At 40.9% G+C, this 12,426-nt stretch overlaps 1 protein-coding gene across 2 annotated transcripts in view; it reads right to left on the reverse strand.

Annotated features, from left to right (window-relative positions):
* Nucleotides 1–12,426, reverse strand: part of dapk1 (death-associated protein kinase 1) — a 94,103-nt gene that overhangs the window by 55,049 nt on the left and 26,628 nt on the right. For both annotated transcript variants that reach the window (XM_008276411.1, XM_008276413.1), the window contains exon 3: nt 3,425–3,646. In XM_008276411.1, the coding sequence (XP_008274633.1) occupies nt 3,425–3,646 (222 nt within the window). The remainder of the gene's footprint in view (nt 1–3,424; nt 3,647–12,426) is intronic.

Below are 12,426 nucleotides of genomic sequence, written 5' to 3' on the forward strand. Positions count from 1 at the left end.
GACAAATTCGTCTACAGTTTGGCACTTTGTAAATTGTAGAGTAAGACCCCGTCACTGCTGTCAATCAATTCTATTACATAAGGCAGAAAAAAAAGTTAATGAACGTCTCAACACTGTCTTCTTTTTTGAGAACTGGCAGCAGCTATACAGAACTAATGGTACAAGCTTGGCATTAAAACTGAGTCATCGCCTCCCTGCTTCATCTAACTGATAGAATCACTCCCTAAACCCTGATTTTAAGTCACGGATTCATATTTTCAGTTTTGATTACTGATGAGTAGAAATTAGCAGCTCCATTACACGTCAACACAAAAAACACACTGCAGAAAAACTGCATTGCAACACAGCAGCCGTATTATGTCGAGCAAATTACAACGCAGCATCTATCATATCCATTTATTGTTTACCTGAGGAGAGGAGAATTACAGCTGCTGTGACAATTTAGATAATTATACAATCAAACAACCAAATCCAGGAAGCTAAAGCTACTGTGTGGTGTCTTGGCACCATATAGAAGTGTACCCACACAAACACAGCCTGACTGACATAACAATGACAAACATCTCATCGCTGTCAGGAGCTCCAAGTCCATCTTTCTGGGAGCGCTTGAGATAAATAAGTTTGGGAACCGATATGCCAAATCATCCATGCCAGGAAAATGAATTATCATGCTGCAGAGAGTGGAGCACGAGTCATGCTTTTAGGGTAATTAAAGTATTTGAAATGATGGACTAACCCTGTTTTTCTAAAGTATCCCAGTGCCAGATAAAAGGCTAAAACCAAGCTAAGAAGACAGAACGTATGAAGTACTTTAAGACCTGATTTCTCCCGTCACAAACCAGCCCAGGGAGTGTGACAAAGAAGGAGGTCCTGCAAGAGGTTAATTAGACATGATTATGTATTGAAATTAAACTTGACACAGTTAAACAATGCAGCGTGGAAATGAGCAATATAATCAGAGAGAGCAAAGCCTGAACGTGTGAGATGCAATATGTGCTGTGGGGGTGTTACATGGAGCAAAACAACACACAGGACGGATGCCATCTGGAACAGAGTGAGAGATAATGGTCCGGCCTCCATAATGGTTGGAGGGTTCAGGCTGACTGGCTGAGCGACTTCACTGACAAATGAGATGTTTGAGCCTCAACACCCCAGTTTCAAACTCCAACCTCTCATAAGAAGAACCATTAACAGAGACAAGTCCACCAAAAACTACCCTGCTGCTATGAGCACTGATAACCATGTAGTTAAATGCTGCTTCTACAAGGTTCAGAAACGCTGATGATTTGATTTGAAGGTGTACATGTGATACTCTTGGGGACTTGTATGGATAATGTACAGTGACAGTCAACAGTGTACGTCAGTGACCCAACCTCTTTGTCTGCTCCTTAAGAAGAATTTCTGTTTACTTTACCTGATGTGTTTCCCATTCATATTGCTTTTGTAGCTCTGTGGCCAATGCTAGATTTGTACTATTCGCCTCCATTGTAAAGGTTCAGAGAAATAAAAACACTTATCAAACACAGAAATGAGCTGCCTGGAACGGACATTTTTCCAACTGCATTCTGGATCTCCATCCAAGGATACTTGCTAACCGTCCTTATTACTGCTATTTTTACCAGAGCGCACCGGTTTGTTTACATGTATGAAGCTGACTTTCAGTGTGGAGATGGAAGCAGAAAGACAACAGGGTGTCCTAAAAAAACAGTGTACCCTGTGTTCATGGCTCTGCTGCTGAATGAGGAGGCAAACTGTTGCCGACTGGGAAAATTTCACGTCTTCATGGACGAGAGTAATATCAGTGATGGACCTGCAACTGAAGAAACTGCTGACTGGATAAACACTGCCATCCTGGAGAAGAAAAGATAAGTAGCAGCCAGATTGAATACAGTCAGTAAAAGCTAATACAGTCTGTTACAGGCAGCTACTGTCTGTGTTTACTTTTAGTGAGGCTGAAAATAAATGTTTCAACATTTTTCATTCATTCTTGTAAAAAAATCAGCTTTCGAGCTTTCTTTGGAAAGCTGCAGGGAGCTCAGGTTAATTGATCTCTCTACAATGGAGGTGAAGAGTGCAGAGCCACAATACTCACATTAATGAGAAATATGCCGGCTTGAAATAAACCAGAATTCTCCCTCAAGGTTCACAAGCCATCCAGTGCCACGTAACTTGACAAAAACATACTGTGCAAACCTGACGTAGTATGGAGGTGGACTGATGTATCTGAAGTCGTATGACAGAATCTTTTGAGGTCAATTTTCACAAGATATTGACCCTTTAGAATGAAAGTATGAAAAATATGGAGTGGAAATGGAATAAGGGGGAAACATTTACACTATACAATATAAATATAAACCCAAGCATCACTGTGCACCTAAGCAGCATATTTATATCCCTGAATGTTTTTTTTTTTTTAACTGATAGTGACATTACATAGAACATTACCTTGGTGTTTTTTTATGTTTTTACTGTTGAAAATTGTAATTTAACAGCCCATAAAGTGGTGGATGAGTCCAATCAGGAGTACCAAGGGTTCATGTTTATGTCTCATTTTGTGTTTCAGGAATGAAGAAACATTAGAGCTCTTGTACCAACATTTGAGAAGTCTAAAATGGCAAGTTCCATATTTGTATTACTGAAAGCCTGTAATATCTGATTACAGTTCACTATTTCTACACTATACAGCAATCTGGCCAGCACATAATTACTTCTGATTCATTATCTAATTTCTGTGTTGTCTAAAGCATTGTTTTAAAAAAAGTTTGACAATGTTAAAGAAGAAAGGTTTGCCCTGGTATGTGCAAAGCGAGTGGAATTCAATGTTGTCAACCTTAAAAATGTGAGATATAAAAATATACAAGATAAATTGATAAGTTATTATTTGTAGCCACTGTAACCTGGTCTGCCAATGTACCATACTGAGCTGGAGACAAGTTACAGACTTATTAATCACACACGCGCTGCGCTGTGGGCCTGGACAGGTTTTGTATTTGTTATTCCTTCCTCGATCTTATGTAGTCGTTGGTCAGGAATGCTGTCAGGCAATTGCAGCTTTGAACAATACATTCATTACTGCTGGCAGTAAGGTGACCTAGTAATTGAGGTGTGTTGTATTCTGCTTGTAGGCCTATTTGCTGTGAGTAAGTGTGTCAGCTGGATACTAATACAAACACAACTGATCTTACAGTGTTTGGAGTTGCATGCAGGCTGGTAAAACTGGTCTAACCGGTGCTTAGTAAAGAAAACGGTGGCCTTGTGCTACAGAACACCTAACAGGTTTTGGCTACAGTCACAGTTTATGAGCAATTTACCTTGAATACGGGTGACTAGCATTTGTAAACACCGTCTGAAAATTATTGCCTCTTTCAGAAACTATTCCAATGCAAGTGAGCTTATATATTCCCAATAAGTCAAATCCACTCACAGTTCCAGGATCAGGATGACCTCGGCCTTGTTTTCAAAGACTTCGTGCAGCGTGATGATGTTCGGGTGCTGGATCTCCTTCAGGATGTTCACCTCGCGCTCTATGTCCTCCCTCGTCACCCCTCGCCGACTCGACTTGCTGCGCCGCTTCTTGATGAATTTGGCGGCGTACTCCACACCTGTGTTCCTGTGCCGGCATCTTCTGACCACAGCAAACTGACCGCTGTTAACCAGAGGAGAAGAGAGTGTCAATGTCGCATTTAGCCTGGAGACAATAATAGCATATGAATGGCCACCAAAACTTAATAATTGGCAAGCTATATCTCATTTGTCTAATTCAAACCAAACAGGAAAAGAAGAGAGGTGTCAGTAGGTGGATTTTGTGACTCTTGAACATAGCCAGTCCAGCTGTTTTCCACTATTACCAATAGCAAAGCTAAGCTAGCTGGATGTTTGGCGTATCGTCACAATACCAATATGAGAGAGGTATATATTCGGTCGTTTAACTTTTAGCAAGAAAGTCAAAAAAATTTTTAAAATGTTTCCCAAATGATGATATCATGACCAGCAATCCTTTCAACTGTATAAACTTTCAAACTTAAAAGCTTACACAGAACTTTACTAAAAAATATGAGAACAATAACATGTAAAACATATAGAACAATAGAACAATACACAATTCAGATGTGTAACAGAAATAAAGTAATCAATCAGCTGCGAGAACGTTCAGTTGCTAAGTGATCCCAGAGGGTTCACTAATATTCAACAGTAGTTTAAAAAAATAGATTTTAGGCTCTATATGTATCAGTTTCAATGTGGTAAACACAGACATCTGAGCCAAAATGAGTGGGCGGGATTTAAACTGTTGATCATAAACAGTTTTAATTAATAACTGGCGCATGAATCATGGCCAACGCTGCCTGGAAACAGAAATAGCAATGAAAGCTGAATAAAGACGCCACCGTGTACTCGGATCCAAATCAGTGCAGCATTAGGTCAACCAAAAGAGGCGTTTCAGACGTACACCCACATCGAAATCGTACATCTCATCCCCTTGGTCCTCTTTTAACACTTAAACACGTCTCTAATGTACAAAGAGAGAAGTGAGTTGAGTGAAACTGCACCTGCATTAAAACATTTTTAAAGAAAAAGAGTATTAATGCATTTCTGCAGAGTTTAAACTTGATTAACAGCCTAGCATTTGAATGCCTCCGCCAACCAGTCACTTGACCTTTAACCTTTTGAATCTACAATGTCATTACTCTTGTCATCACTTGTCCGATGAAACACTTGTGTGAAATTTTGCCATCATGACAGAATGAAATCTTCAGTTATGGCCAAATAGACATTTGTGCCAGATGTAATGAAATTCACTCCAGGCATTCATGATTTATGTTGCTCACACAAAGGGGCCGGACATGAGGTCACAGGAACATTGACCTTTGACCATCAAATTCTAATCGTGCCATTTGTGAGTGAGCTTTTGTGCTAAATTTAAAAAAATTCCCTCAAGGCATTCCTGATTTGTCATGATAACAAGAATGGGATGGACTGATACAGAACACGAAAACATAATGCCTCCAGCGCAGAAAAATAAAAACCCACCTGCCTTCACCAAGCTGCCATAATCAACTTAACAACAGTGTGTAAATTATAGCCAAGCAGCACAGCTCTGCGCGTCAGCGACACACTGACAAGAACCACAGCTCAGCACATTAACACACCTGACAAACATCCAAGTAGAATACTGTACGTCTCAAACACTCAGCTGTGCACCTTTAGAAGGCAGCACAGAGCGTTTAGCATTAAAGTTATGATAAAATCTTTGTCTCTGTACTGTAAGAGTAAGTAGTTTGCCATGAGTATTTAACGATTAGTTAAAAAAACTGTTGAAAAGCACATTTTTAGCACAAGAATAAAGATTGATTAGTTATGATTGATACTTAATATTATGCTATATAACATATTGGGGGGCTGCAAGGTGGCTCATTGGTTACCACCGCTGCCTTGCAGCAAGAGGGCCTCTGGTTCGCGTCCTGGTGAGGATCTTTCTGCATGGAGTCTCCATGTTCTCCCCGTGCAGCGTGGGTTCTCTCCGGGTTCTCTGACTTTCTCCCACACAGTTCAAAAACATGTTGAGGTTAATTGGTGATTCTAAATTGTCTGTAGGTGTGAATGTGAGTGTGCTTGGTTGTCTGTCCCTAAGTGTAGCCCTGTGATAGACTCGTGACCTGTCCAGGTTGTGCCCTGCCTTCACCCTAAGTCAGCTGGGATAGGCTCCAGGCCTCTAGGCAGTGTCATAAAATATCGTCCTCTGGGGTATACACAACGTGATTGCAATGTGATCACAACAGTTTGGATCCCAATGAGAAACATTTCATCATTTAATTTAAAGACGGTACAGCCAGACATGTGAACTAGAGCTGAACAAAAGATTGATTTCAATCAAAATAGCCATTTGAAACAATCAGCAAACTGCAAAGGCTGCAACTTAGGATAAAATCGTCATGTCACTACTTTTACAAATACACCATGTCCTCCACCTGGTGAATGCTGAACTGATGTTCAACCTTTTCCTCAAATTGTTCAGCCCTAACATGAACTCTCTCTCACTTGTAAGTGTTCATACATTTTACAGTTAACAGCCTGCTGCAAAAACAGTCCCAGTTAAAAGTAATGACACAAACACTGTGTACAGTCTGATTTCTGAAGAGCACACATAAGCACTTTCATTGTTTAGGCAATCCAAATGTGGCGAGCCCGCGTGACATTTTAGCGTGACAAATTAGTCTATGTATGACCAACACAGGGGCTGTTATGGAAATTCTGCCACCATGTTGCCATGCAGAATTGTCATTGAACGCTGCTATCTGACTGGATAACGCTGACTCCGCTGTCACTCGACCAAAACGCTGCCAGAAAAACCACTTGGGGAAGCAAGGACACTTGGCTGAGGGCTGTTAACGCCTCCGCCGACTGCGCCTCCTCACGGCCCTAGCAATCATGAAGCACTTAGTGTACCAAACACCCACAGAGGGAGGAAGAGAACGAGGGAGTAGGGGGTGAGAGAGAGAGAGAGACGGGTGAGAGAAAAATGAGAGAGAGAGAGAGAGAGAGAGATAGAGAGAGAGAAACATTCTGTCTCATTTTTGAAATTTCTACAGCAAGATTTTCACCACAGAGGAGCTATCTGGCAAAAGCTTCAACTGCCTTGGCCAAAAAAAATGGCCACAATAAAGTGAGAGCCCTGCCAAGACCAGAGTGCACAGTTGTCAGGAAGCAGTTTAGTAATTCAGTTTTATGTCTCCTTTAATTCTTGCCGTACAATGTGTCTCCTATTATTTGATGAGCAAATGCAGGATCCAGAATCCAGTGCTGCCAGCTGCAGAGGAGCTCTAAAGGAAAAAAGGCATCAGCAAATTCCCCTCAGGAAGTATCAGTGACAAAAACATCACCCCGCTCTGACCCAAAACTGTTGTACTTTTAACAGGCAAATAAGTGCTGCCTGAAGCCAAGTGGAAAGATATGGCAAGATTCAGAGTTTGTTAAGCTTCTGCATCAGTGTTTCTGGGCCATTCTGGAAATTTGCAACATGAAACAGCAAAAACATGGTTGAATCTCTCATTGCTACTTTTTAGTTCTGCTTTACAAACACTAAGCACTGAGAAAACTAGTTGTGCGTCCCGGCAAACAGTGGTAGCCGGTGACGGCAGTGACTATTCATGGATCATGCAGTGATTGCCATTGATTGTTGCTTAATTTGTCTGCAGTAATACAGATAAGCTTATTTGCTCATTTAGTAATTAAAGCTAACCAAGATTGACCTCTGTGCAAAACCGCTGCAAAAATATTCTTCACCTCCATGACAGAACCAACCAATTCCAGGGATTCCCACTAAATTAATGATTTTTGTCAGAAATTGTGCTTCTACAAATCGTGCTTTTGTGAGCTGTAAGAAAGAAAAAGCTTGATTCTGTTCCTGTAAGTCTCTGCATCTCTGTTTACTGCAAGAAAGTGGCTCCTGTCACTGATACACCACAATGTCTATGTGCTAACCTGGGCTACAAATAATTCCTGAGTTGTTAGCATGTTGACAACATTGGTTAAGATATATATTTTTTACTATATTGTGCAACTTGCTAAAGCCCAAAATACGGGAGTTTAGTGGGACAGGCTACGGCAATAAGCTGATATAGCTGATGATGTTCAAAAAGCATAGACAACAATATTTTAAACTAACAGATAGTTTTCAATTTTTCTTTCTAAAATGTCTAAATTTGAACAAAGGGAAAATTTTAAAAGTTGAACAACCAGCCAGCAAACAATTCTAACACCAGACATCACTTAAAACTGACATGAAGTAATCTGATCAGTGAAACGTGTTTGCTGAGAAACTCTCTCTTTAAGGAAGTGACTTGTCCTGCGACTGAGCCACAGACACGAAGCAGACAATGTGAAGAGGAGGACAGAGCTGATGAAGAGGGCTTTCTCATGCTAATAGCATGTCCAACCCCCACCCAGTCTGGCCTCGCCCTATTGTTGCTGCCACCTCTGTCACTCAGACCTCCAAGCAGACAGAAGGTACAGACATCAGGATTTGATCCGTTTCTTCCAGAGAAGCAGACAGAAGAGATTAGAGGGCTGTTGTCCACAGTGTAATATAATACATGGACATGCACACACAACTGCACAATCTGATGACTGAACACCTGTTATTCACATGACTGGCTGAATGAAGCCACAATAAGCTGGAGACTGGTCTCTGGATGCTTCATACTTTAAAGAATAATTATTTCAGCAAGAAATTTACACATGTTAACTAAGCTGCAGAAGTATTTTTGCCAAACATAAATTTTGTCTGCAAGAGTAACAGGGACCTGTCTAAACAGCAAGATAACTGGAATTTCAACAGCTAAACAACTGTGAAAAATAGAAAAGCCATGATATGTTGGCATCTGAAATGTAAACCTTATCGGCAACAACAGAAAGTGGCCATCGGTTCATCTTTCTCAAACTTTCCACAGCTCAAAGTCCATGCAGAGGAAAAGTGTAATCTGTGAAGTCGTGGGAACTGGTGTGAAAATCTTGCTGGGGATGAAAAAGAAAAACACAACTGATTTCCTGTTCTTGATTATACACCATCTGCGCAGTTCTGCAGACATGCAGTGACTCTTCAGCAGTTACTGTTGTTTTTTCACATCTATGTCTCCTGTCAGTGCAGCTCTCCTGAAACCTTGCTATGATTTTAAGGTTTTACTTGTCCAGTGAACATCTTTGATCAACTTCAGTGACGCAAATCACACATGTGCATGTGAATTAAAAGAGTTTTTGAGAGGACTGAGCACAAAGAAATAACAGAAACCAGTCCAACTCGCAAACATTCGGTGCTCTAATAAGTGCTCTGCATAACAAAACAAACCATTTCAGATACTTAAAAATATTCAGTGTGATATTTTGGAAGTGCTCTTATGCTGACTGACAGTTAAACGGGTCAGTGAAGCCTTGTGCATACAAATTTAAGCCAGTTCACACCAGTCCCAAATTCCCTAAACCATTACATTCTATATCTCGATATTGGTGAAAAAAAATTTTTTTTTAAATGATCAAAAGTGATATTATCAACGTAATACAACATACACCTTTAAGTCCATGAGCATTGGGTTATTTTCAGATTTTCACTTCCTTTACTTTTCCACTATTATTTTGGTCATTTGAAGGGCTAGCCATGCATGCTCAGGGATCCAGACTGCAACCATTTTGGTTGCGTTTGCATCCTTTTTTGAGAGTGTACGAGTGAAAATTTCAAGTGGTCGCATTCGTGCAAGTGCATGATGGCCATTCAGCTGTTTTGGTGTTGCTGAAATTGGTACAGGCAGCTACTGTGTTAACCATAGTGGTGGAAAGCAGCACTTCCATAACTCTGGTGGACTGTGGTATTTACACTTTCTTGTATTGTTTTATTGTATTTTTATTTTCTGCAAAGCACTTTGTGTTGCATTTCTGTTTGTATGAAAAGTGCTATAGAAATAGGGTCAAATTGATTAATTGACTGATAACATATCTATGTGATGACAAGGTCATGAGAAATTCTAACACGTTCTAATAGGTGTGGTGATTGACCCAAAACTGTGTGCAGGTTTGAACCATGATACAAGCTGATGTCAATTCAAGGATTTTTTCAGTTGCTATGCACAACACCTCGCAGCAGGAAACACTTCTCAGAGCAATTCAACCAATAAGGAGGGATGTGAATTTGTGTGCTGCCAGGCTCTGATTGCCAAAACTCAGTGAACATTCATGTTTTCTGAACTTTATATCACTGCAGGAACAAGAAATATGGACAGCACCGACAAATTGCTGTGACCAAAGTCCATAAACAAATAGTTAATGGCCATACTTGGAAAGTTATATGACTTTATTACACAGACTATTAGGTCAAATCACCTGCTAGGTGTCAGGTTGAGCTCTGACAAAGACCTGCAGTAAAGCCTAACAGTGACTTTGGAGGATTGCTTCATGATGGGAGGAAGTGCAACAACGGCAACTTCTCCTCTTTGGTTGAGTAACAGACAGGGAAGATCCAGACACAGAGAAGCCCAAATGTAGCAACAGTAATTACGCTCTAATCTTTAAAGAATGGTGGAGGTGGGGAATCTGTAGACTGGAATATCTGGGTGTAGAAAACTTAGTGATGTAGTCATTCTCCCTCCACAACCAACATGAAACTGTCCAGGAGCAAAGCACTCAATATTGCCCCCTACTCTTTGTAGCTGTTTTTCTGAGACCCGTGTGTTAAACTGCATAAAGCAAGGCAGCAAAGACAAAAAATATCACCTTGCAGTCAGTGTTCAAAGACGGGAAGTGGACTTTTTAATCCTGCGATGATATACAGTAAGACTGATGTGTGTTGAAGATCTGACGGCGCTTAACAGCATTATTGTGCAAATGTTTGCTATGCAGATTCCTATCTTTACTGAGCTACACAGAGTGAAAAATCAATTTAAGCAATGATTCCAAACAAAACATCATTAAGTACAGAACGCTGGAGGACTCTGCATCAACACTGTAGTTCACGAGTTAACATACACGATTACTGCTGCAGATTATTTATTCATCAATAATAATCCTCTGTATCTCAGGAAACTCCACAAAAATAAATACTTGTTTATCTTTTTATATCATTATCCCATCATTATTATCACATTTATAGAACACATAGCAATGCTAAAAGGTGCCTGAGAGGGGAAAAAAAACAAACAAACTCTGCCCAGTCTGTGAGAATCAAACCCAAATTCTACAGTTGTGTTTTTTCCAAAAGCTCTCCCACTGTACGCACATAAAGAGAGAGGAAAGTGAGCCCACCCTTCGTTAACAACACCAGCTGCACACACATACAAACAAGGGGAAAATGGCAGCGATTCAACTGAGCTCTCTTCCCTTGGTGAGGTAGTGGAGGGAAACCAAAACCCAAATGCTGCCTTGAAAAATCAAACATGCTTTCCCTGCTTGAGTTTCTCTTTCTCAGAGCTGAGACTTAGCCCTTAAAAATAGCTTACAGCTAAGTTAACAGGAGTTAAAGAGGCGGATTCCCCCCTGTTCGACAGAATCCTTATGTTCCTACTCGCGGAGGCTAGCTGGGAAATCCCTCTCATCCTCCAGGGATGTGCAGGGAGAGCTCTGACTTGCACGAATGCTGCTGAATAAGCGCAGAAACGGAGCAGAAATAATGAGCAGGCACAGAAGAAAAACCCTTCCTGGGAATCACTGACAAACAGAGGCAGGGAGGCTGTTTTTCAAGAGCAGCTCTCCCCCCCTCAACCCTGTGCAGTGCAAAAACCTCAGATAGTCTGCAGGATCAAATTGCTGAGTTCCCTTTGTTGTGCTTGAAACGCAGACAAGGCTTCCCACTTTTGGCCTACTTGTTTCTCTAAAGCAACTGGAGAGGAGGGGAGGGGATGGTAGGGAGGGAGAGAAAAAGTTTGTTTGTGTCTATCAGAGCTGCCTGGGTGTGACAATGCTCTGCAGAGCCGTGCATTACTTAACACTGCTGCCTGGAGAGTATTTATCAGTGGAAAGATACTGTGGCAGCTAACAGATTTGTTGGTGTGTGCTGCTCTCAACTCTTGACACAGCAGGTTCACATGACAGAGACAGCTCAGTGGTCCAAATCCACCAGCTGATATCTCAGGTTTACTATACGCAGTCCTGACTGTTGAATGTACACACATCTAAGATCAGTTGCATACACAAAGCACAAAGAAAGCGCTGATCTTTCAAACAGACCTGTTCTCAGTCAATTTACATGCAAACAACCAGAGCCCAGGCTAAGAACATCAGTTCAGCCAGTGCGAACACAGCAAATTGGATTTCATGTCACCGTAGAGAGACCTTTATTATGCAGCACAGCAGCTGGAATCACATTTAGAGAATTCTTCACGCTGTAGATATCAAATCAAGTATCCTGTGCCTACCAATTATCGGTTGCTATGCACGATGACGGCTGCTAAATTAATGTAATGTAGAGCTGAAACAATAAATGATTAGTCAATCAACAAAAAAAACCCATCAATTATTTAAATAATCAATCATTTTTCAAGTACTAAGGCCAAAAAAACAATGAATATCTGCTACATAAACTTTCCATTTTTGGTGGTAAACAGAACATTTTAAGATTTTGGCCTGTCTGTCGAACAACACAAGTCAGTAGGTCATGTAGCCATGAGCTTTAGGAAACTGTGACTGATATTTTCTGACATATTACAGACTGATGTCATTACCGACTATTGGCCAGGGTAAAAGGCTCTTTCTCTAGAGCTCACACAGTGCAAGAAGGAGCAGATTCAAGGGTGTAAAACAAACAAATAGGACAGCTTTAAACCAGAGCTGTGATAGTAAGGAGTTTGTGCACACACTATAAGAGGACTGACTGCTGGACACTAGTGAGCTGTCAAATCAGTGCAGCCTCGCCTGGACAAGCAGCTCATAGTTAGAGGTTGCGGCTCA

Source organism: Stegastes partitus, unplaced genomic scaffold (assembly GCF_000690725.1).
Source record: "Stegastes partitus isolate 25-593 unplaced genomic scaffold, Stegastes_partitus-1.0.2 Scaffold71, whole genome shotgun sequence".
NCBI lineage: Eukaryota > Metazoa > Chordata > Actinopteri > Pomacentridae > Stegastes > Stegastes partitus.